At 35.7% G+C, this 25976-nt stretch overlaps 1 protein-coding gene across 1 annotated transcript in view; it reads left to right on the forward strand.

The window, feature by feature from the left end:
* Positions 1 to 25976, forward strand: part of dnah5l (dynein, axonemal, heavy chain 5 like) — a 148322-nt gene that overhangs the window by 20332 nt on the left and 102014 nt on the right. Inside the window, exons 28-41 of the mRNA XM_088919183.1 lie at positions 265 to 669; positions 1639 to 1757; positions 2842 to 2978; positions 3893 to 4055; positions 4738 to 4849; positions 5119 to 5247; positions 6090 to 6289; positions 9537 to 9690; positions 10873 to 11139; positions 11830 to 11958; positions 12360 to 12575; positions 13329 to 13475; positions 13816 to 13988; positions 19908 to 20086. Coding sequence (XP_088775309.1) covers positions 265 to 669; positions 1639 to 1757; positions 2842 to 2978; positions 3893 to 4055; positions 4738 to 4849; positions 5119 to 5247; positions 6090 to 6289; positions 9537 to 9690; positions 10873 to 11139; positions 11830 to 11958; positions 12360 to 12575; positions 13329 to 13475; positions 13816 to 13988; positions 19908 to 20086 — 2530 coding nt within the window. The remainder of the gene's footprint in view (positions 1 to 264; positions 670 to 1638; positions 1758 to 2841; positions 2979 to 3892; positions 4056 to 4737; positions 4850 to 5118; positions 5248 to 6089; positions 6290 to 9536; positions 9691 to 10872; positions 11140 to 11829; positions 11959 to 12359; positions 12576 to 13328; positions 13476 to 13815; positions 13989 to 19907; positions 20087 to 25976) is intronic.

The following is a 25976-nucleotide window of genomic DNA, read 5'->3' on the forward strand; positions in this document are numbered from 1 at the left end:
CAATCAGTCAATAAAAAAGGACTTAAAGTCACAGACTATCAAAAGCATACACATAATCATACACAATTTTATTTGTCCAAGTGACCGAGTAAAATTAAATATTTACATTTCTTTTTGTCAAAAATGTTATGTTGTCAACATAAAACAATTTGTGCTACATGTTTACCACCTGCATAATTTCAAACAACATTTCTGTCTACAGTATGACAATAGCCAGAGAGATTATAATTAACCTAAGCTTTTTTTATGTCTTTACCGTAAAAGAAACTGGAAGCCCAGGTTGCAGAGTTGCCCCCTGTGCGCACAGTAGGCTCTGTGCAGTTTGACACCGAGCCACTGAAGCTCTCTCTGACACAAGAGTGCCGCAACTGGAAGCTGGCCTTTGGGGCAGCTCTGAACAGGAAGGCCTCCACAGACATGGAGGAGATCTACTCCTTCATTGACAGCCTGAGCAAGAGGCTGAACCGCCCCGTCGAGGACCTGGATGATGTCCGAGGGACCATGGCTGCGCTGAAGGAAATCCGAGAGGCTGAGATCCGAATAGACATTACCATAGGGCCCATTGAAGAGTCCTATGCCCTCCTTAACAGGCATGAGCTCCTCTTCAAGGATGGGAATGCAGAAAGGGTAGATGGTCTCGCTTATGCCTGGAAGAACCTTAACACGCAGGTTGGTTCAACGTGCTTCCTGTAGTACCTATTATGTGAAAAAGAACATTTTTGCTTATTATTTACAGGGAGATTACAATTCGATCCTTTTAAATTTTCTGCTTAAAAAGGTGTAAAAATATCTCAATCAACAAAGATGGAGTTTCTTCCTTCTGCTGTTCATTTGTTATAATCTAAAGACAATCTACAATATGCAATTCACAGTTTGACAATGCAACTAAAAAGTCAATCATACTTTTAATTTTTATCATAAGATGGGTAGCTGTTGTAATCTACAAATTTTTTTGTTTTTGTTTTGTTTTTGTATTTTTGTTATGTGTTTTATTGGTAAATCCTTGAGAAAATGTCACCATGAAGCAGGAATAAAATGATTCACAAATTAGAGTGTTTAGTCACTGGACAGCAGTTAGATGTGCAAGGCTCTGGATTGGATGAAAAAGTTTGGCAAAGTTTTAAATTATACATATGGCTGCGAGTTTGTTCAAGTTAAAAATTAAGTGTATACAGTATGTTGTAATTTTATTACATTATGACTATATTTGGGTTGTTTTTGTGAAGTAATTTATCACTAATGGCCCAACTCTGGATTGATTTTAAAGATGTTTTTCAGATCACAATAAGAACTGAGACTTGGGTTGAACTTGGTTAGGGTTAGAAAAATATTACATTTTCAATTTGGTTAGTGTTTCTAACTATTGTTTTAAATGCTTAAATTAAGATAATTTGTGAGAGCCAGATTGATTTTAGCTTCAAACTTTTGAATCATCCCAGTTTTGGGTTATGAATATTGATATGTTTAATGCTAAATCTTTCTTCCTATAAAAGTCTGCAAAATAATTTCATGCATTGAAGTCACGGTATATACTGTAAGTCATCCTATTCATATTATTTGCAGCATATCTTCATCACTCCTTGCATTCTTGTTCATTGTTAGTTTCATAGTTAAATATTTTCCCTCAACCATACTCAGGTTCTACAAACCCAGAACACACTTGTGAAGATTCAGCCTGCAATGAAATCCGATTTGCTGGCCGGTGTGGAATACTTTCAATCAGCTGTGCAGGTTTTTTATGCGGACTATGATGTAAGGTAAATAAGCAGGCAATGAGTACCTATGACATAGGGCAAGACTGTGTTGTTGTGATTTGTTCACCTGTCAGAGAGGAAAAAAACAGTTTAATCTGTGACTTATTCTGCCTTGACACAAAATATAAGAAAAGGGCTTCCTCTGAGGATCCATACAATATATTATATATTTAGTATCAGAAAATATGAACTGATTTGAACCTGCCACCCCCTAACCCTACTTTTCTGCATTGCATCTTATCTACTGTATGTTCTGATAACTTATATTAAAAAAAATCTTATTAAATAACCATGAAAAAGTATTACATTCCAGATTTGCAGAAAAAGTATTTCAAATATTGTACAGGAATTAAATGAATAAGAAAAAGAAAAAGATCTGGTATCCCATCTGCTGGCACAAAGTCCTTCATCATGATAGAAAACAGTGAAAATAAAGATTAAGTTTTGAGAAAAAATATTCTCCAAAGCCCAGATGCATTTTTTTAGCACAGTAGGGTTCAGGTGTTCTTTTATGACTGTAATGGCAAAGCAGTAGTGTCTGTACCTATGAGAGGAAATTAGAGAGGTTGTCAGGACACCAATTAAACATTGATGTGGCAGTATTGAAGGTGGGTGTATGACAGCTTCAACTCTTATACAAATAGAACATGGATGGATAAAATTACAGCAGACTCTGAAGCAGTCAGCAAGGAATCCCAAAGTGACATTTTTCTTAAAAAATGTATTATAAGGGGAATTTTTTCAATTATAGATTGCAAAGACATATGGTAAGCTGCGCTGTCTGAACAATAGGCAATGAATATAAATATTCAGTGCTTAAAAACTCACATGTGATAACGCTTGCATGAAACATGGCAATTTGCAAAAGGAACAATAATGATTTTTGATCTGGGGCTAAATACAGGAGAACGCTGTTACTGCCCATTGTTTGCTTAGTTCATCTCTCAAAGAAATTGCGTGCTTCTTCTTATTCGCAGGATAGCTGTGAAATATAGGTATGCGAACTAACACTAAAACTAACAGCTCAGATAGGTGTAACAGAATTTCTCCCAAGCACAACGAAATTAAAACATCTTGGTCTTGGCAGAGGGCCTGGTGTGGAAGGCATCGCCCCCCGTGAAGCCAGTGACAGGTTACAGATCTTTCAGGCGCAGTTTGATGAGCTGTGGCAGAAATTTATCACCTACTCTGGAGGAGAGGAGCTGTTCGGCCTCACGGTGAAAGGTAATTACCCTCTGAGGTTGCAAGCAGCACACTGGGAACAATCACCTGTTGTGAATGTGTCTTCTCGAAAAGAAACCATTAACTGAACCCTTGAGCACACTGTGATATTGCACTTACCATCGACGGCTTTTTAAGTACTGTAGGTGACTCTATGAATAGTGACACCATGTACTATTATAAGACTGCAGATATTCTTCAGTAAACTCTTTGGTTACTGTCAGTACTTCTAAAAGGTTTATTTAATGCTGATTAGCTTCATCGGAGTTAAATTAAATCTAACATTTTCTTACAAAACAATGGTATTATTAGAGATACAAAATATATTCAGAAACAAGGAAGATCTTGTTTAACTAACTTTGAGCTGGTTGTTAATGCACAGCAGTTTTTTCTTCGCCCTAATTAAGATAATGTGGGGAAGCAGTAAAAATGCAAACAGATTACATGGTTATACATGGGTATAGACAGGGCTATCCTTTCACAATCAACAGTGAAACAAAGACATACAGTAGGGTCATATTTAGAAACCTAAAGGGAATTTATTTATGGAAAGTATAAAGTATTGGAAATGCTTCTTTATACAAAGAAGTGTGGGTATCTGGAACATGCATAGCTTCAAAACTAACAACAAAGCAACAGGGCCTAATTTGCCTCCTCACATTTTCAACTTTCTTTACATTCTTGTTACCTTAATGGGCAACTTTAAACTTACTCGTGTCTCTGTTAAAATATATTATTGTGTATCGATTCTGATTCTATAGATCTAAACCGGATCTGTTAAAATCCACTGCCTTTATAGTACCTAGCAATCACTTTATAAAAACAGTAAGGAAATGGAGTCTGCTCAGATAGCAGCTCCATATCAAGTTCAAGATATACAGTATATCTCATGTTTCTGTTTTATTTTGTATTCCCAGAATATCCTGACCTTCAGAGAATCAAAAGGGAGCTTAATCTGCTCCAGAAGCTTTATACTCTGTACAATTCAGTCATAGATAGTGTCAATGGCTACTATGATATTCTTTGGAGTGAGCTTGATATTGAGAAGATTAACAATGAACTTATGGATTTCCAGAATCGGTATGTACCCAAGCAAAAGAAATTTGAGCAGCGCACAGTGCCTCCGACAAAATGGAATCGTAAACAAATTTCAGAATGTAATTAACACAGCACAGTTAACTAACGTAATTATAGCTTAGAGTTTAGTCTATAATTTAGTCACAAGTGAACTTGACTGAATGTGAAGTACTGGGATTTTGGTTATGTTTTTATCAATGGCTATGCCTCATTAGTTAACAGTTTTATAAGATTACATTCAATAACTGAAGCTCAATTTGTTTTTTTAATAATATTTAATGAATTTAGAAAAAAATAACTATAAAACAATTTGATATGCTACTATCATCACTCATAAATGTATCCTCTTTATGTAACCCAACCATTCTAAAACAAGTTCCAAATGAATGTACTATATCTGTGCTGATTGTCACAGTAATGTTCCATCCCTTTAAGTGTCAACATAATTTCTCAGCCTTTTCGAAGTAATATTAAGGCACAGCTAGTTGTAAATTTCTAACCCCCAAAAAATGACCCGAAATTGACATTAAACTTTCACACTTACATTTGACACTTTAATATTTTTAATTTATTATTTTAATATTTTCACAAACCAAAAGCTTGAAAACAGGAAAATGGAATCCATTGTGCATATGGCTGAGACAAATATGTGAAATGATGTGATTTTTTGTTTTTATTCCCTCAGAATCCGCAAACTCCCCAAAGCACTGAAGGAGTGGCAGGCATTCAATGACCTGAAGAAGACAATTGATGACTTCAGTGAAACCTGTCCCCTGCTTGAAATGATGGCAAATAAGGTTAGCAGAGTCATCCTTCAAATGTGTTATATACAGTACAGCATATGGGCTCTGATCATCTCAGATTTTGAAATGTTTGAACTTACTTTTCTTACTGAACAATATACTCTATGTTGTATATTTTGGCAACATATACTGTTATACAGTATATTATTTGGACCTTAAGGTCAGCATCAGAAAAACTACATGCAAGTAGTGCGTGCACACCTTTTATTGATAAGTAATAATAATTTTCACCATCACTTTCTGTCCTTTCTCTTCTTCTGCAGGCAATGATGTCTCGGCACTGGCAGCGGATTGCTGAATTAACTGGGCATAAATTTGACGTGGAGTCTGAAAATTTCTCACTCAGGAACATAATGGAGGCTCCTCTCTTAAAAAATAAGGAAGACATTGAGGTACTACTTCATCTAGTGACTAAGTGTGGAATAGTTTTGCTAAAAACCATAAACAGAATTTAAAAAAAGACCTGTGAATGAAGTCATATTATTCATATTTACAGTATATTTTATAATGTACAGTACATACTCATTATAACTAGAACTAGGTTCAAGTGAGTAAAAGAAGATATAGAAGCATACTTTATATACAGTATTGTACATGAAAATGTTATTATCATTTTCATGGCTTCTAAATTCAGAAATCATATGACTTGTTTCTGCAAGCTTACTAACTAAATCTGGCTTTTTACAGAGGGGCTTCTTCAGGACGTTTTTGGTTTGTTGGATTCAGAATTTGATCTCTGTGTGTGTCTTTCCCACTAACAAAAAATGATACACAAAACATATTAAACACACAGCCCTCCCACTTTGAATAAATTTAATCCACTTTCCTTTTTGAATGGTTTAAGCACACCCAACAACTGTCTCTTGAGGGTTGCTTCAGTCCCAATGTAATGAGGAGTTACATTATTTATCTGCCTCCTAGTATTTTCTAAATTCATCATTAAACTCTGTTCTTTAAGTAATTCAAACTATTTTTCTAAAGCATCAACGGTGACATATTTCTATTTTCTGAGTTTCCTGGAAAAATGCATCTAAAAAAAGAGAAAAATCTTAAAACAGAATGGAAAGAACTCGGGTGGCCCATTGTGCAGGCATGCACAAGAACTAATAAGACCTAACCTTATTTCAAGCTTATTATAATCCTGTAAAAGAAACTGTACTCATTGTGCATATGCAGTAATTATGTGAATACTAGAGTGATTATGGTAACAGGCTAATGGTCTGATCCTGTGCAGGATATCTGCATCAGTGCCATCAAGGAGAAGGATATTGAGGCCAAGCTGAAGAGTGTGATCAGTGAGTGGAGCAGCCATGTCTTCACCTTTGCGCAGTTCAAAACCAGGGGGGAGCTGCTGCTGAAGGGCTCCGACACCACTGAAAAAGTGGCCCTTATGGAGGACAGCCTGATGATCCTGGCATCACTGATGAGCAACAGGTACTGTCTGGCAGAGTGACTGGTCACAGTTAGGACCTATGCTGTTCCACTGTAAGCAGACAGTGTACAGACTCCTGGGGCAGGAGCCTATAAAGTATCTGATGTGAATCTGTTTTAACTATCAACGATTTCTATGCTTATTTCAACTGTAAGCCTGTTTTGGGCTGTGTACTGGTTAGGATTCCATTTGCCACTACAACTGAGCTAAATTCATTATTTGGTCTAGTTAGAAATGCAAAGATAAGAGATTTAAACACATAGAAAGTGTGTTTTCAAACTTGAGATTTTTTACCATTTTTGATTGGCAGGCGTGCATGGCTGAACAAAAACTGCAAAATTGAGCCAGATTTCTCTGTCAAGGAAACAACAAAACAACACTTATCCTGCATTTCAAATACACCACAAAGCACAGCAAATGCATCACAAAATGTCTAGGTGTTGTGTAAAACCCTAACCCTAACCGTAGACTGGACACTTCTAAAATATCACCTTCAAACACTGTGCTCATAAAGTTACCCAAATGACCCCAAATCAGTCAAAAACATTTAATGTAGCAGTTTTGAGGTATTTTAAATGTACTGTACCTAGAAATTTGATATAAAACTGAATAAGGACAGACGTTTCAGTCCTCTAGTTCTCACATGTGGATAATTGGAAGATTCTACAATCAGTCACTTTCCTTGAATAAACAAAAGATTGGTGGTTCTTCTTTCATTCTGATTGTATAAAACTAGCACCTAACAGGTGGATAACATGGTTCATTTGGTTTCACCTCTAAAGGACACAAGTATTAATTTTTACCAGATTTAACAACAAGATATGCCAAAGTATTAAAGTGAGAAAGAAAAGGATCTATTTGCAATGTACTGTATACAGTACACTTCTGTTTTTGCATAAATGTTGCTGGAACTTGCAATTGCCTTGTGCTGTGCTGATTTAATGCACTAGGGGGCAACAGAAACCAGTATACTATTAAGATTTGTAGTTATTAAGTGATAAATGTTAGAGCAACAGCGAAAAGCAGGGAATATTGTCTGTCAGTCTTAATTAACTCTTTTTCAAATATCAGTATTTAATGTTATCTAAAATCCTTAATGTCTTTAGAAGCCTTCTTTTAATTTTATAACTGTACAGATAATGTAACTTTTATCTAGTACTTGTAAAGCAAGATAAATTAGTACAGTTAAAGTTCTGAAAACTGGAACAGATATTAACCTGCAGCAGCATCACCACATTGTAGCCAGATCTTGTCAGATCTCAGAAGCTAAGTTAAGCTGAGCCTGATCAGTACTGTGTACTGTGTACCTTGGAATGGGAGATCTCCAAGGAAAACAGGTGGCTTATGTAAGTGGAGGTGATGGCTCAGTAGGTGAATTTTCCAGGAGGAAAACTTTTCAGTCTTGTTCTAGAATTTCCAAACCAATGCCTGACACTGTTCACTGTGCTCTAGAGGTTTCATCCTTTAGATGAGGTGTTAACAGAAGGTCCTCAGTCCTTCTTCATTAAACATTCTATGGCACTTTTGGAAAGAGTTGGAGTGTTAACCCCAGTGTCCTGGCCAATTTCCACTTTGAGCTTGTACGTGTACATAGCCTTCCTAAAATTCCCAAGTAATTAGGTTGGTGAAGCAGATTCTCCCCTCTCTTTGTAATCTGTGGTGCACTGGGGTTGCTGGCTGTCATGTGTCACCCACTTGGTACTGCACTTCATGTAAAGGGCTTTAGATCCAACAAGAAAATTATTTTACAAGTGACAGCTAGAAGCATATTGAATTATTATTAATCCACAGAACATACATTAATACTGTACTCTTTGTATTCAAACTTCTTCATCCTTTCTCTTGGCAATGTTGGAACATGGAAGCAAGGCAAAGCTCATATGTGTAACCCATGTTGCTTTGTTATTAAACTGTATACATTTCAATTTTTCCAAGAGACTTTAGAAATTTAATAAAAAATAGCATTTTGTAGACTGCCCTATGTAATTTGTTGAAAAAGTATCTGCATTTTTAGACAGTGGAACATTAGTTCATTAATGTATTTATTGAAGTGGATTTCAGGTACAAAGAAAATGATTTGTGCACGCAAGTTTACTGATAATATGGTACAAACCTTTAACCTAGCAACTAATATAGAATTGTAGAATAAAGTGCTTTTGTTTATGAAGAGGCACATGATGAAGGTACTAAGATCTAGTATTATACAAATAGCTTAAGCATGGTCTGTGACTGCTCTTAGTCATGTTTTCAGGCAATCAATAAGGTATTCTCTGGTTTCAAATGGACTTTCAAAAAAACACAGAATTTAAATTGAAAAATTATTCAGTAGTCATTGTGATGGCAGTGTCGATCTCTCTAGCATACAAGTAGTATTGATTTTGATCATGCAGACAGGTATCTGACTGGATATTTATTGATCATAATAAGTCTTCTGTGACATACAGTAGTTATGAACAGAGCTGAAATCATGCCACACATACAAGGAGGTACTGATACATCATTATCCAAACTTTAAAAAAGTTTCTAGAACATTCATGCACTTAAAATGATATCTATTAAAACAGCTAAACTTTTAAAAACATTTTTTGGAGTTTTGACCATCACGCCTAGGATCAATTATACACCAGCCAAAGGTACTGCATTCCAAAAACATTCAGTGCCTTTCAAACCTGACAGCTCTATTCTTTATATAAAGTTTTAGGCTCTCACATACATCTTTCAGAAGGACAATTTAGTCCTTAAGGTAGGCTGAGAATTTTTCTGATTTGTTAACAAAATCTTTAAAAAAGAAAACATAACATTTAGAAAAACTTACATTTACTGATCATGTTTCATGATGACCGATGACCGACGATGACCAGCAACATTTCCATGGATATTTTTTTCCTTGCTTTTCATATTTTTCACTTTGCAAAAACATGTTTTGTTCTGGAAAACTAATTTTGTTAAAAATCATATAATCCAAATCCATTATGACTTCAGCCTACACTAAAATTAAAGCTGTAGAAGATTCAAATGTTTGCTGAAGTTATACTACTGTATATCCATACCTTTTATTCTACTATATACTGTATACTGTATATCATGTTGGATTATCTGTTTTCACACTGGAAATGTGTAATGTTTGATCTCTTACAGTACTACACCAGTTGTGCATTATTTATAATCCTTTATTTGCAAACAGGAGAGATAGACAGAAAACTTACACATACAGTATGTCTTCTTATATTAATCTGCATGCTGTTTCAGGTACAATGCACCATTTAAGCCAACTATACAACAATGGGTTCAAAAGCTCTCAAACACCACGGAGATTATTGAGAACTGGCTTACTGTGCAGAACCTTTGGATTTACCTGGAGGCTGTTTTTGTTGGGGGAGACATTGCAAAGCAGCTACCTCAGGTTGGTACATGAAGATCATATTACACAAGTCAAACATCAGTACCATGATTTAAAGCAGACCGAAAAGCTTTTAATTATAAACCACTCAAAAGTTACATTTATTTTGTATAACTTAAGTATAGTCCATCTTAAGAGACTGTCATAGGTAATACTTCATCACAATCGTGTTCTCTATGATTGTGCAGAAAACAAGTTGCTACTGTCACCAGTTTCACCATGTGAAATCCTTTGTGACAAACCTTGACATTAAGTTACAATTTGCATCACTGAATTCCCAATTAAAGCAATGGTTGTCCTTTATAAGAACATGATATTTTAGTCATTTCTTGTTATTTCTTGTCAAGTTATGGACCTTGGCTATTATAACATGTAACGAAATATACTATATATATACTGTATACTGATTCACAAAGAATGCGCAACAGTACGTTATACATGAATAATACTTAAACATCTTATTTACAATTTAGAAAGGTTTGTTATTGTTTCACCAGCATTGTTTAAGAGAATAATAAAATATTGAACTCAAGTCAAGTGATTTCATAAGCGGCTCAGTTGTTGGTATAAATCCTGGAGTTGGTTTTATTATCTGGGGATAAAGATAAGCATGATTGGTTCTTAGCAGCCATTTTCAAATTATTGCAAAACAATATCACAAGAATTTTTTTAATTTACAAGAGGATTTCAACAGGAAGATACAGTATAGAGCAAAGAGGCCCATTATTCTGCCCCTTACTGTATGTTCAGTATCTTATGTAAGGGATTACAGCAAATAGAAGCTGCTGTGTCCCAGTGAACTGCATAAGCGTGCAGTGATGAATTTAGATAAAAATAAAAATGTTGTCTTCTTTCTGACAGTGTCACATTAAATAATGAAAAATTGGTTTTTCGTTCACGTGTTCTTTGCTTTTGCTTGATAACTATATTTAAAATATTTGATTAAATCCATTATATTTGATTGTTGCATTTTTGTTCGTATCAATATAATAATAAGGAAAGGAATAAATTAAAGCCTGGAGTTTCCTATTGCATTACTGGACATTTATAAGCAGTGATAAATACAGTCCTGTGACATGCTTTATGTCAAAGCTGCTGGCTTAGTGAATCTAGTTGAAAAAAAAGTTAAGTTAGTCTGAAATCAAGTGTAAGACAACATAACTTTGTTTGTTCTTATGGTTGTAGGAGGCTAAAAGGTTTCAGAACATTGACAAGTCATGGCAGAAGATTATCCAGCGGGCTCATGAGATGCCCAACATAGTGCAGTGCTGTGTAGGGGATGAGACTCTAGCCCAGCTGTTGCCTCACCTGCTGGAACAGTTGGAGATGTGCCAGAAGTCCCTAACTGGCTATTTGGAGAAGAAGAGGCTGGTGTTCCCCCGGTTTTTCTTCGTGTCTGACCCTGCTCTACTGGAAATCCTGGGCCAGGCCTCTGACTCGCATACCATTCAGGTGAGAAACTAGGCTGGAAGTGATGCTCACTTGACCTCCAAGTCACATACACAGAGTCTCATAAATAGCTTCTCAATTTTACAATGATAGAGAAATAAGGCTGTGATAATATCAGGATGTCATGATTTTCCAGTCTTCCCTATTTGCTCATTTTCTCTTAAAAAAATCAAAAGCTCACTACATCATACTGTACTATAACAAAAATTCTTTAGTATGTTAAACGACTTTTAATTACCTAAATAAAATTGTCCTTACAACTAGGATGTGGAACAGTCCTGTGATTTTTCAGTGTTAAGATTACCACGGGAAATATCATGATAACTTTGAGATAAGTAGATTTAGTCTCAGTACAACAGGTATTAGTGTAGGTTTTGTCATCTCTCAAGGACAGTTTAAAATAACTTTAATAATTTAAAGAAAATGAATGAAATTAGAAACTCAGAGAAACAGGCATTTGCAGGTGCAGTATATGGGAAAACGACCTGTTCTAAATTGTATCTTTCCTTACAATATGTTATGTTATTCTCTTAATTAAGAGTAAATGGAGTCTGTCTTTCTATAGTAGATTTTGTTTTCTGCTCTTCTTGTGAAACCTGCTTGCCTCTAAAATATATACAAAATGCATTACTCTGATGCTTTTCCAGAGGTCTTTTGATAACTGACTTCTGTTCTTCTTCCATTCTTCCTCAGGCTCACTTGCTAAGTCTGTTTGATAATGTCAACCGGGTAGGATTTAATGAAAAGAACTATGACCAGATTCTCAACTTCCAATCTCAAGAAGGTGAAACAGTTGACCTAATGGAGCCTGTGATGGCACAGGTACTGTATGTCATGGAGTCAGTGACAATAGATATAAAGACCTGTGTGATATTATAGCTCTTGTAATTGCATTTAAAAACAAACCACAACAAAATACATCCTGATTCCTGCAGAAAAAAAGAATATATTTTATGTGATAATTTTGAAAACATTTATGATATCTAATATTTTACATGTTTCCTATGATCTATTACCTAGCTATGGTCAATAGAATGTGTGCTTTATCATAATCTGTCAACTCAATGCCTGTTAAAGAACAAATTATTCAATTATACAAATATACATATTGTATGCATACTACTGTACACATATACATATATAAAGTATAAGAAGAATACTGATATGGATTTCATAATGTCCCATTGCCCTGCTATTAAAAATTGCCACACCTTTTCACCTAGGGGAATGTTGAAGCCTGGTTGGGACTTCTGCTGGATGGTGTGAAGAAGACTATCCACAATATAATAAGGCAAGCATACATGGCTATAAGTGACCCAGGAGTCAAGCTGTATGAGTTCCAGTCCATGTTCCCTGCACAAATTGGACTGCTAGGAATCCAGATGATCTGGACCAGAGATTCAGAAGAAGCCCTTAGTCTTGCCAAAACTGACAAGAAGGTATGAACACAAATATTCATCCAGTAGATGGTAGGTTAAAAGCAATAGATTTGAACTGGTTTTACAGACTTATGTATTAAATGACAATGTTATCAATAATTTATATATTTTTAAATTAATAAGAATTGTGCAAAGGTCTAACTGTGATTCTGAGTTCAAATAAGGTTTACCTCTCACATGAATTGAAACGTGTTGCTTTACATTAAAACCTTCCAGAGTAATTAATCATACACCCAGACCTCTGTTTATCACTGTCATTATTTGCCCATTTTGTTTAATCTTCTAACTGTACCTATAGCTAATAATAAGAGCCAACTGTTTTCTGAACAAATACACATATTAACAAAGCTTTTGAGTTTTTAATATATCGTGGCTATAGCTAAGATACATTAAGCTCATTTGGAATATTAGTGCCAAAACAAATAGTGTTCCCAGTTGTTACAGATGCCCTAGTCACAAGGGAAATAGCAGATTTTCTTTTTAAGATTCTGTTGGATGTGATATTGAATAAGCCACTGCATACTAAATTTGTGAGGATTTTTTTAACATTGATGTTGCTGAAATAAGATGAAGAAGTTACGAAAACCTATCATATATAATACAACTATAAAGCTACTCAATACAACTACAGTATATATTGTAGCTGTATTTCAGCAACCCCATGAAATGAATGAAACAAGAAAGCAATAAAGCAGGTCACTGTAGATTAACAAATTCAGTATTTGTTTTCTCATTTGCCTTGATGAAACACAGATTATGCAGACCACCAATCAGAAGTTCTTGGATATCTTGAATGACCTGATTGACATGACAACCAGGGACCTATCAAAGATTGAACGAACAAAGTATGAGACTCTAATCACCATTCATGTGCACCAGAAGGATATATTCGACGACCTGGTGAGCTTTGTTTTGCTTTCCAATATCTATCACCTTCAGAAACATCTTTCAGCAGTACTCCCTGCTCCATTGTCATATTGCTTTACCTATCAAAACTCTGAATTAATTGTATAATTATCAGTGTGCAATGTAATGTTGTGTTCTGGACTTCAACACTTCTAGGTTGTGCATCTTGATGGTTAATCAAAATTACTGTTAAAACATAGGGAGCAAAAAAAAGCTCTCTAAAGTAAACAAACAAAATTAAAATTAAAATTGTTCATACACAGTCCAGCGGTGTGGAAGAAGCCTTGGGTGTCTTCATTCCACTCACTGCTCTTTTAATGTAACTATTCCACAGGTGCGCATGAACATCCGATCAGCCTCTGACTTTGAGTGGCAGAAGCAGTCCCGGTTTTATTTCATAGAGGACACAGACAAGTGTGTCATCCAGATAACTGATGTGGAGTTCAACTACTGCAATGAGTACCTTGGCTGCACTGACAGACTTGTTATAACACCCTTAACAGACAGGTAAAGATTACAGTATATCTGATGTATGTATAGAGTGTATCCATTATATGGGGTGTCTAATGTGCATTTTACCAAAGTTTTTCTACCTGTATTTTTAGGCAGATTAGTATCACTGTTTTTTAAACCTAAGGGCCTTAAACAAAGTCAGTTCTTTCTTAAATAGTGAGGAGGTTTTCAACTTCTAAAACCCACCACTAAATATAGAATCCAGTGAAAATCCACCCAATCCATGTAATAGTACTGTTATTACAATTATTATTGTAATTTAGCTTACACACAGAAAGGTTACACACAAAAGGATGCCATTTAGTCTGTGTAGGTTTTCTGGTTGGTAACAGCTAATCAATGGGAATACATCATTTTCTTCAAGAGGTTCCATGGAGACAGATCACCTATGCACATGAAACCCCTTTTCTATGGGAAAATACAGAAGTAGAGCCGAGGACAGACTTTCCTAACCCTCTGTAATTGTCCTTTCCCATTTCCCTTCCTGTCTTAACCTTACGGGGCTCCTTCAGTCCCACCCACTGGCTGACAGGGATTTGTCCCACATCCTTTATCAACAGAGCTCTGGTTCCTTGGAAAGTGAGCTAACTGGTAATAGCCACTGTAAATCTTTTTTGCAACCTTTTCTAAAACTGAGCCAGCAGGCAGCAACCCCCTTCTGTTTTGACCCTAAAATTAACCTTACCAGAGTCACCACGAGACTTATCCCAACAAACTGCACCAATATAGTCTCACCTTCTGATCTCACTACAGGATAGGATGTGTACAGTACATGTACCAGACCTATTTGTAGAGTAATCTGATAAAGATGAGCTACATTTGATTTATTTCACAACCACCTTGATAAGGCAAATTTTTCCCCTCTCTGGAATGTCCTTGAGCTGCCCTCTAGTGACTTAAGCCGATGCTAACCCTGAGCTACATTCTTCCAGATTCTCTAGAAGGATTTCTGGATTCAGCTTCAAGATCATGGGCTGACAACCCTTTGTGTAAAAAAGTACTTCAAGAAGTGCTTCTTATTCAACATCTTACATAAGATTCCTGTAAATTTTCGCTTGTTTCCTCTGGACTGTGCTGCATTTTTAATGATAGAAGTGTAACTTCTATCCCGTGAAGTGTAGTACTGGACCCTATGCAGACGGTATAATCTGGAAGTAAGTGGAGGAGAACGACAGGGAGGAGATGACGAGAATCAGGAGGGGTTGACAGACGGGGGGGTGTGACGATGGTGAACTGGTGCTCGGGGGGCGTAGCCGTGGCAAACATGTCCAAGGGAGTCCAGGGGGAAATCCGGGGTGAAGTCCAAAAGGCCAAATCTGGATGACCCAAACGAGACAAACAAGACAAGATTAAAAACCGGAATGGGATTCGGTACAGGGACAGGGAATAAATACAGGATGACGAGGCCAGACACTCCTAGCCCTGGACTCAGATGGTCAGGACGCCGTGATGAAGCCGATGCCGTCGGGACTCTCCTGGACCCGCTGGTAGGCGGGCTTCCGGGCGTCCATCTCCCAGTGCTGATCCTGGAATAGTGAGAGCGCCAGGCTTAAATAAGGAGGGGCAGGATTGGGGGCAGGTGCATGTTATCGGGTAAAATACGAAAGAGCCAGAGCACCCTTAAGAGGAGGGACTACAACAGTGACAAGAAGTGATTCTAAGGTTCTTGAATAAGGAGGTTAATCATGACTTTTCCTTTTTTCTGTCACATTAATTATGTATTTAGTCCTTTCTTTGAAAAGAGAATAGAATAGGTTGTGTATACAACAAATATTAATTGGTATTTGAAGTGTCATGCCTTCAAGCTTTAAAGCGACACTATGAAAACACTGTGGGTCTGAATACTTTTCCAAGACACTGTATCTTGCTCAGAGTAACCAACAGTAAGTCAAGACTTGTACCAGGAACCTGGTTGAAACATAATACAATTACAAAGGAGAAGCATTAATTTGTTTGAACCATTCTTTGAAAATATACACTATAATTATCAATATATTTTGGCCAAGATCCTTTCTGCAAAGTAATGTTAAATAGCAAAGATTAAATTACCCCTGCATATACTTTTAAACATAATTTCCTTTTCTTTTTTATTCTGTGAGTAAAAATAAGATTGCAATTTAATATGCTGTTTATCACTGTTAAACACAAAGGACTTTTGAAGACTTTTGAATAGCATGATATTAGCATCTCTGACGGTATTATAGAAAACTCACACTTTTATCCCTGTGGTATTAACATTTAAATATTTTAAATTTTGGTAATTGATGTAGCTCTATAAAGGTGTGAAAAATTTTAAGGAAAAAAGCATTGTAAAAGGTTTCACTGTAAACTTGAAATAGTTATCCTTTGTTTTTATCTTCAGTTACTGACTGTTTGGCACCTCTCCTATCCTCTCCTATTGTGAATATAATGGCTTTTTCTGACTCCTTTACTGTTCCAGAAATTTAAATATATTGTTGCATAAAACAATTTGCTTTTCACAACTGTGCATACGATACCAGAATACAAACAGCAATTTGTCTGCTTTTCTGTATTTTCTTCATTTCATAAAATTAATTATATTCATAAAAATTTGTATTTAAAAAAATGTAATTTAAAAAGACCTGTTATTTCTTCTCACAAATTCCTGAGGCATGTGTGAGATTTTTTAATTTTAATTTAATTTTTAATTGCAGTAATCCAATGTTACTGTATCCAGCAAAAGTCTAGTGTCCTTTATTCACCAGATTTCAAAGGGTGCACCTTGCACTCTGTTGCCCTGTAAAGTAAGGAAAGACAGGATGAAAAACAATCTGTTGTTCAAGGACACCTTTGTAGTTCCAGTCTCACTGGAATGTCTTTTAATGATACATTTTCTAATTAGCAATAGCCAACAGGGGCACTGATATACATATACACTATTTATTACAGATATTAACACTAAGCCTTGAACTAGAATTTTAATGCTGCACTTTTTAGTGATTATTAAAACAATTCACATTGACTTTCCACTGAATGCTGAGGATGAACATCAAGGGGCACATTTTCTATATTACAATCATAATTGTCTAGTTCGTGTTCATCCAGGTTGTGATAGAAAGTGAAGATCTGCAGCAGCCATTAGTGATACAGTTCTCCTCTGCCAGGAGTCATGTTTGCCGTCATAATTGACAGCCACACAATGCTAACATTCTTAGGATGAAGAAAGAAGCAGGAACTATTGAGGTGTGTGTGTCAGTACATGTGAGTGTGGTGGGGCAGTAGGGCTATATGTGAGGGTGAGAGGAGGAGGTAAAAACCAATGATTAGCTAACATTTGTAATCAAAAATACATAGCCCTCCATTAAAAAAAAAGTATTAGTGCTTTAGAAAGCATAAGATCTGTACCACTTATGAGAATTTGAATCAGGGCCAAAAATATACTGTACTGTATATTCTCAAAGCACTTTTAAAAGCACTCTCTGTGTGGATTCCAAGGGACAACTGAATGACAGAGCATGGGATTTTAATTAACAAATTGAAGTTGGTTTTTAGTTAGTATACAGTCCCTTGGAGTGCATTTGGCATTGTCAGGAAGGCTTTAAGCTCCACTTCCAAGTTAATATTTTTTTCATACCTTGGGGTATCTCATGTTATTAGTCCATTTCTTTGTTTATTATATTTAACTGATATATGCTAAAAGGGCTAAGGGGCTATCACAAGTCAGTTTATCAACCATTCCAAGCCTACCTGTCTCTGTTTGAATCAGGCCCAGGGTACTGTAAATGAGTCCTCTGTTTTGGTGTGCTTAAGTCTTTTCATCAGTGGTCAGTGGTCAGTGGTCAGTCAGTTAATCAGTGGCTCCATAATGTTGGGCAGTGTGGGGGACACATTGGGAAATAAAACCACACAAATAAAATTACTGCAAAGCAGTAAAACAGTTAAAATGACTTATAGTAAAAGCATCTGATTTTAATGACTAGTATGGCAATTGTTTTCTGTGTTGTGTTAATCCTCAGAATAACTGTTATCTCTTCTATCATTATTCAATAAACTATTGAACTGAGTTACAAGCAATAACAGTTTATATCTCAATATTACTGTTGTGCACAATTTTGTTTTTCTTATAGAATTCTAAAGTCTTTGCTTTACTTTTTACTGAGAGAACCTTGGAATTATGCATTTAGCTCTAAGAATTATATTAAATATTTCAGTATATGGGGGTGATTGGAACATATGGCCATACTAATTGCAGGAAATAAATATGAGGAATGGAATACCATTAAAATGTAAAGTTCACTCATTTTTTAAATGAGTGGTTCAAGTGAACAATCGAAAACAGCAGAAATTATAGAGCGACAGGTAACTGAATATGTTGTTTATTGAACTTAATTTACATTGGACACCAGGCTCAGAAGCTAAAAAAATAATACAGATTGTAAAGTGCTTTTACAACACACAGTCACATCTCAATGAATCATGCGGAGGAGCAGGAAGTCAGGCATTGTTCTTGATAAAGCCAATAAGCCTATTGCTTGTGCTCTTGTCTGATGTCACAACTATTTTAGCTTCTTATCCTATACCATAAAATGTTGAACAAAAGTATTAGTATTAGGTCAATTTTAAACAGCTTTTACAATAACCCATTTGGATGGAAAAAGCTAAAGCAAAAGTGTTATATTTTTGTAAAATATAAGATGGAATTGAATGAAATGGAATTAAGATTTTGCAGAGGTGATGGTACTGTAAAAAAGATTCAACATGGCCTAATTTACTATTTAACTTAATAAATTATGCTATTTGAATAAGTACATTTATAAATAACCTTAAAAAAGATACAGAATGTTGGTATTTATTATACGATGGAGATCACTTTCAACACGGCCAGCATATCTAAAACTAACTGCAAAACTGAAGGGCACATGGAGTGCTCTCTGCCACACAGTCTCCAGTCTATTAACAGACCGCACAGTCTGAACACAATTGATCCTACATTAGCAGATGACAGGCATTTTCACCTTCAGAGCACAGAAAGTGAAGAAAAATTAGGCATCAATTTTCCTGCAGCGAATTAATCTTATACAGTTCTTCTTTCACTTTCAGTTGTTAAAAGCTGGCAATCAAATTGACGGAGAAATAGTCATTCTGTTGATTATACCAAAATAGGTCATTCACAGGCATTCACCAGTTTACATCCACTTTTAACCTTTTCTCTACCACCTACAGTAGTTTGCAGGTTCAGTTTATTTCTTCAGATGAATTGTGTTCTGCTCAAGCCAGGGAATGGTATCAGGAGTACTGACCATCACAGATGTTGTGTTGCACCTTGGAAGTGGGTTTTAGTCAGCTGTTGATTTAGCTGAAGCACCTCTGTAATGTTCTTTAAATCCCAATATAACAGCAATACTGTCCATAAATACAAGGAGCTGTCTTCAGTTAAGAACCTCAGTTTCAGTCCCATATTTCAGCCTCATTTCATTTTAGACATATGCCACTGAGATGTCAGATGGATCTGTGGCAAGTGTATTATTAAATCTTTACGAGCCCTCGCAGACAAACAGCTTTCCTTTTTTTTACAATAAGGGCATTGCATTGTTTTGGATCTAAATTTTAGTAAATTTCTGTGCAAAAAAGTTCTTTTTATCTACAGTAGATCTTTAATTTCTAAAAAATATTTGGTAACACTTTTAATATGTGCCTATAATTACTGAAATTATATATAAAGTAACATTTCTTCCTGTCATGATTACATGAAATGCAAGCAAAAGTAGCACATAGTATTATATATGTCTTACCTTTATTATATTCATATTATTAAATATGTACAATAGGCAAAAACTTGCAAAGCTTTATCAAAGATCCTTAGTGAAACAGTGATTCTTATGAGAAACGATATTCTTTTGTGCTGTTTTGCTGTGAAATCTGGCTTCTGCCATTGGGTTTCCTTCTCCACAGGTGCTATATCACTCTTGCCCAAGCCCTAGGAATGAGCATGGGAGGTGCCCCAGCAGGTCCAGCTGGAACAGGCAAGACTGAGACTACCAAAGACATGGGCCGATGTTTGGGAAAGTATGTCGTGGTATTCAACTGCTCTGACCAGATGGACTACAGGGGGCTGGGCCGAATTTACAAAGGTAAAGAGGGTTTTTTTTAGTTATTAGCCATTATTTCTGGCATTATTCCTGGCAAAGCATGAAATATAACCATTAAGCTATATCAGCAAGCTCCACTCACACCTTCAGTGACATGATATAATCTGACACATTAGAACAGTCATATGCACCTTTTCCACCAAAAATGAATTACTTTTCTTTACGTGGTTCATTTAATTTCAGTATTTTCTTTTGGTCTTGTTTTTATTTTTCACTAAAGCATGTCACAACCTATAAACCCGTTTTCTGTCTATTCATACACTACCATTGTATTACAATGTTTCTACTGATTTGAATTAAGCAAAATGTCCTGTTCTTTTCTGGAGGAAGAAGATGAACATGACATTACATCAATACCTCTTTGTTTTTACATGTGCCTGGCATTTAGCATACTATGTTCTAAGAGTACAGATCTGTATCAAAAGGTAATTAATTAAGGACAAAAAGAAAGCAAGAAAACCAAAACACCAGTGTGGCTGGTGAATATAGACAAAGGAAAGGTTCCTTTGTCTATGTCGATATTAATCAGATTCTAAATCAACTAAAGATTGCACAAATTAAAAGATGTTACTTGAAAAAAATAATCCTTCAAAATCATACTAGGCACATCTGAATATTATGGGTTTTGGAATCATTGCCCTAATAGCAAATATTTTTGCACAGTTTGCGTAATGGAGTTGAAATATCCTAAAATGGTATTTTATTTTTTCCTATCCTGTCATATACTGTATAAAACCATCAATGAGTAAAACATTGCGCAAATATTAACTGAAAAATCATTTTTTCCATCAACATACAGTTTACATTACTTATTTTGATAGTGTCTATAAAGCAGATCTTAACATTGATCTAACAATTCAAATATGTACTGATGTAAATTATACTTTTGAATGGTAGCTATATAATAAATGACAAAATATTAAAACTGTTAAAGGAGTACACAGACAGCAAATATCACAAAAATATATTTAATTCAGATGTTAGAGAATTAATTTATGATCTATGTTCATTATACTGTACATCAATAATTAGTCAATTATTTTCTGAAAGTGCCTATCAGTTCTTTTAAAACAAGAACTTTCATTTTGATCTGCATTCACATGAAACCATTAGGTGGCACTGAAAAGCAAGATTTTGAGTTGAGACCCAAGTAATGCAAATGAGAAAAACGTCTTTAAATTGGTGTACTTTAACACTTTCAACTTATTTACTATTTTGTTTTTTTATTATTTTTATAAATTTCTAGTTTGCTGCATACCTTTTTTTAGAGTTACTTTTTTCAAGTTTACCTGATGATTTCATTAATGCCAGAGAAATAAAACAAAACAGCACATTCATATTTTGGAACTTGCCCATTTGCTTCTGTTTAAAGAGAAGAAGACTTAAATTCCACTGAACACCTCATGTGGGCAAAACAAATATAGAAGCCATTTAAAACCAAAAACAGTACAGTGTAGAAAAAATATTTGTGAAACCTCGATTTAATTATAGTAATTACAGTTTCTTACCATGGTACCCTTGTTTAAACTAGCATTTTAAAAACATGCAAACGTAACAAACGTTAAAAAACAAGAGATGGCAATTTGGCCCATTCAACCTCTTTGTTAGATTTTTCTTAAATACCCAACAGGGTTTAATTTTCCAGTTCATTTCTTTTTTGGATGCGATGGTGTATGAAGTAGAAAAAAAGTAATTGCAAATCAGTGTATTATAAATAAATAAACACCTATTTTTCTTAGCACAATTAAGGGAGTAAACAGAACCAGGTGGTTAAATGATTGGGTAACAAACAAGAACTGAGTTTCAGCAGCCCTGAACTACTGTATTTAATGATCAGAAACTTTGTGAGTTTGGTCTTCACCATATACAGTTGATCAGTAGAAATCTCACGTCAAGATCAAAAGAGATTTCTGAGGATCTCAGAAAATTAGTAGCTGAGTAGTCTTTGGGTTACAAAGCCATGTCTAAATTTATAGAGCTCCATCCATCTACTGTCAGACAGTCTACAAATGGAAAACATTCAAGATCACAGTGAGTTTACTGAGTCCTGGTTAACCTGCCAAGATCTCCTCAAGAAAAAGCTGGAAAATCATACAGGAAGTGACAAAGAGCTCCAGAATAACATTTAAGCATCTGTAGGCCTCTCTCACTGAGGTTAATGTCGGTGTTCTTGCTACAGCCATCAGGGAGACGTCTGAATGTCAGTGGGTTTCATGAAAGGTAAACAATCTGAAGTTCAGTAGAGAAATGTTTTCTGTGGTGAAGAGCAAACACTGCTTTCCAGCAGAAGAACTTCATCCCAACTGTCAAGTATGGTAAAGGGACTGTCATGGTTTGGGGCATCTTTGCTGTCATCCAGGTGGCTTGTCATCATAACAGCAAATTGTGGAGGAGACAGGCCACCTGTTCGTCAGTGGAATCTGACCTGAAGAAGAAGGACTTTTTGAATTTTAGATTGGAAAGTTTGGACCTGAACTATACTGAAATGCTACGGCAGGACCTGAATGAAATGTTTATCAAGGCAACCCTAAAATGTCATTGACTTGAAGCAGTTCTGTAACAAACAATTGGCCAAAATTCCTAAAAGCCAATGCAAAAGGGTGATAAATAGTTACAGGAAACGTCTAGTTGAAGACTTGGCTGCTCAAGGAGGTGCCAGCAGTTACAGAATCTAAAGGTTCACATACTTATGTATAGTGCTGGATCGTTTTTTAATTAAATTATTTAAATATATCTTATGTTTCTAAAGTATATATTTGATCTTGATTTTTTAATCTTTTATTAAGACTTTCATGAAGGTCTGTTTGCATTGTAGTCCTAAAATACAGTATACTGTACAACAAAAAGAACAAACTGAGTGTTCAAAAACATTTTATCTGCACTGTGTTTTCCGTTCAGCAAGTCAGAGTTAATTTTTCTTATGCCGTAGAAACAATGCTTTGAAATAATTTGAAAAGCTGTGAAATGCCTTAAAGGTCCTCAGCTCAGTATGGGTTTGTTCAAAGGAGTGCACATACTACTGTGGACAGTCTGTCACACAAACTGTGATAATGGGAAATCATGAAAAAAGAAATGAATGTGGCTCTGGACATGAAATCCTCCTGTATTACACTTCCCTTTTTTACTGTAGTATCAAAGCAATGTGTTTTTTTAAGGAAACAATGAAGCTGTTTCAATTTCATATTGAAATCAGAAAGAGGAAAGAAATATTTAACATGCTAAAATAACTACTGTGGAGAAAGCCTGTGTAATAAAGGAATAAACCGATTTTCTAAAGGGTATACAGTAGGTAAAATTACAATATATGTTATATAGTAGACTCCCATTTTATGCAGTAGTTAAGTTCCTATCTTTGTGCGTATACCCCAAATCCGTATAATCACAATACCCGTTTAGACTCTCCTATTCCCCTCCTTTAACAAAGTAAAATCTGTCGTAAGTGTATTAATATGTACAGAATTGCATTGCTGCCACTGAGGGAAAAAACAAATTGCCCCCTTATCTCGTAACAACGAATTAACTTGTAATTACAAGATAGCAATGCTTACTTCAGTGAATGTACAACCTGTTACAGTACATTGTGCACTGAACGCATGTAGAAGCTACAGTGAACTTGGCTGGGACTTTCGGTTTAATGATTGTGTCCAGCGCTACAGAATTTGTACAGATTTCGACTGGGGTTTAGTCATATTGAAATCTTGCCATTCTTAGCAAACATGAACAGAATCATTACAGGCATGAGGACCTGTTTTGTGGTATTTAGAGATCAAAGCAATGATGATTCTGTAATGAACAGTTACAATCACGTGCAATCACGTGTAACATGTAACTTAAAACTGTAAGTCCTCATGTAGCGATATATTGTAGGTATTGTAACGGACACGGCTGACATTACAGGTTGTGCGAGCCGGTTGCCAGCGTGGTGACGTTACCGCCCTTCCCTGTGAATAGCAGGAACCTCAGCCTGGAGATCTCCCTTTAGCTCATCTGACTGGTTCCCTGTTGACTAAAGTTTGAGACCAGGGTTCGAGCCCCAGCGGTGAAGGGCCGACCTGAGGTGGGAGCTGCGAGGGCGCAAACCTACGAGAACCTGAAAGCCCTCACGGCCAAAACGTTGTGTTTCTTTTTTTCTCTTTTCAGCATGGAATAAACCATTAATGTTTTCCTTTTCAGCCTACGCATGCTGACATAGCTACCTACTTGATATAGGTATTATACAACAATTGTACTATCGCGTGTGCAAATAAAGTAGGCGAGAATTACTAAGTCATAATTACCAGATCATTTTCTCGTAATTAAGAGATAATTTTCTCGTAATTACGAGATACACTTCTTGTAATTACGAGATAAGGGTGAGGATTTTTTTTCCCTTGGTGGCAGCGATGCGCTTCCATAAATATGTGTATGTATGCAGATCAAAGTATTGTGACAGTAATACAGCAAATGCAGTACTGTACAGTATACAAAATAGATCAGATAAAATATAATAATAATAAAATGCAGGGAGAACAGCAGATGCATAGGTCTCACAAATAACCTTCTGTCTCTAATTGCACAAATCAAAGATTCATTCTTGCCATACATGCCAAACCGGTCACCTTCACCCCACCCCTTAACTTGTTTAAAATCTCAATTTTTAACTCCAAACCAATCACTTTTCTTGACCTTCCCCTTTTTTACTTGTTTCTTTCCCCTTTGCACTTGTTTTCGGTTTACAAGCCAAATTGATGCCGCACGGTAAAGAAAACACTGGCCCTGTAACCTGTTCCCAAAGTGTAGCACAGGTGTGTGCCGCGCCAGATTTGAATTTGTGAAAATTGCCACATTATTTAGTTTTTCATTTAATTTTTTTGTCGCTGAATCCGACTACATTAATTAGCATAAAAACATTTAGGAAAAAATGCAGAGTCCACTGTGCTACACAACACAGGATTTCCCATTCAGTTATCCTGTAATTGTTACTGTATTTCCAAAGAAGTCACTATGCTGTGAAAGTTCAGCATCTGGTATTGCTGAGTTTCAGTATTTCTTTTGTCAGTTAAAACTTTTCTTTTCTTCTTGCTGACAGTTTTTCTTAGTCTATTTCATAGATATCCACAAGGGACACATTTCAGTCTGACAAAACCTTTCTTGCATTACATATGCATTATATGATATTTTGAGCCTGGAGCAGCTGTATTGTATAACTATTTCACTTGGAGCAGAATGAGTGATCCATTAGCAGTCTTTATGGAAATCTGAAATAAATCATGCCTGTGGCACATATGTCTCATTGCTTACCACATGTATCTGTATCTCAGAGGTATTCCAGTTGCTTCTAAGTGGAAAGTAGAAAATGTTTGATTAATGCTCTGTTGTAGGTCTTAAATACCATGTTTTATTCTGAACTAGTCTTGCTTTCTCAGAAAGTCATTCTAAAAAACAATTGATGTGATCAAATTGTTAGGCTAAGAACCATGCAATTTTATCAAAACATCAACTCTTAAATCACTGCAAGGTATATTTTGTGCAGGTTGCAAATAACAACCCAAGAAAGATCAGTTTAAATTCTGGAATTTCTGCAATGTTTTCTTTCATCTACATTAAAGGGAAAAAAAGGCTACACAAATCTGTACTGTTTTTGACTATATTTTTCTTAGACCTTATACTGACAATTTAATTGGAAGCTGATTTCTTATGTCTAACCCCTGAATATTGTGTTTTAACAGAGAGTATAACTATCTTTGCTTCTCTTTACTGGTAGCCAGGAACTCTATGTCTATTTCTATTTCTATGAAACTGTACTGTATTAGCATTTTCACATTGCATCTCACCCTGGTCAGACACTTTGCCAAAGCTGTCTTTTTAGGACCTGTTGGCATTCTAGTTTACA

This window comes from Atractosteus spatula, chromosome 6, assembly GCF_055471065.1.
Source record: "Atractosteus spatula isolate fAtrSpa1 chromosome 6, fAtrSpa1.hap1, whole genome shotgun sequence".
NCBI lineage: Eukaryota > Metazoa > Chordata > Actinopteri > Semionotiformes > Lepisosteidae > Atractosteus > Atractosteus spatula.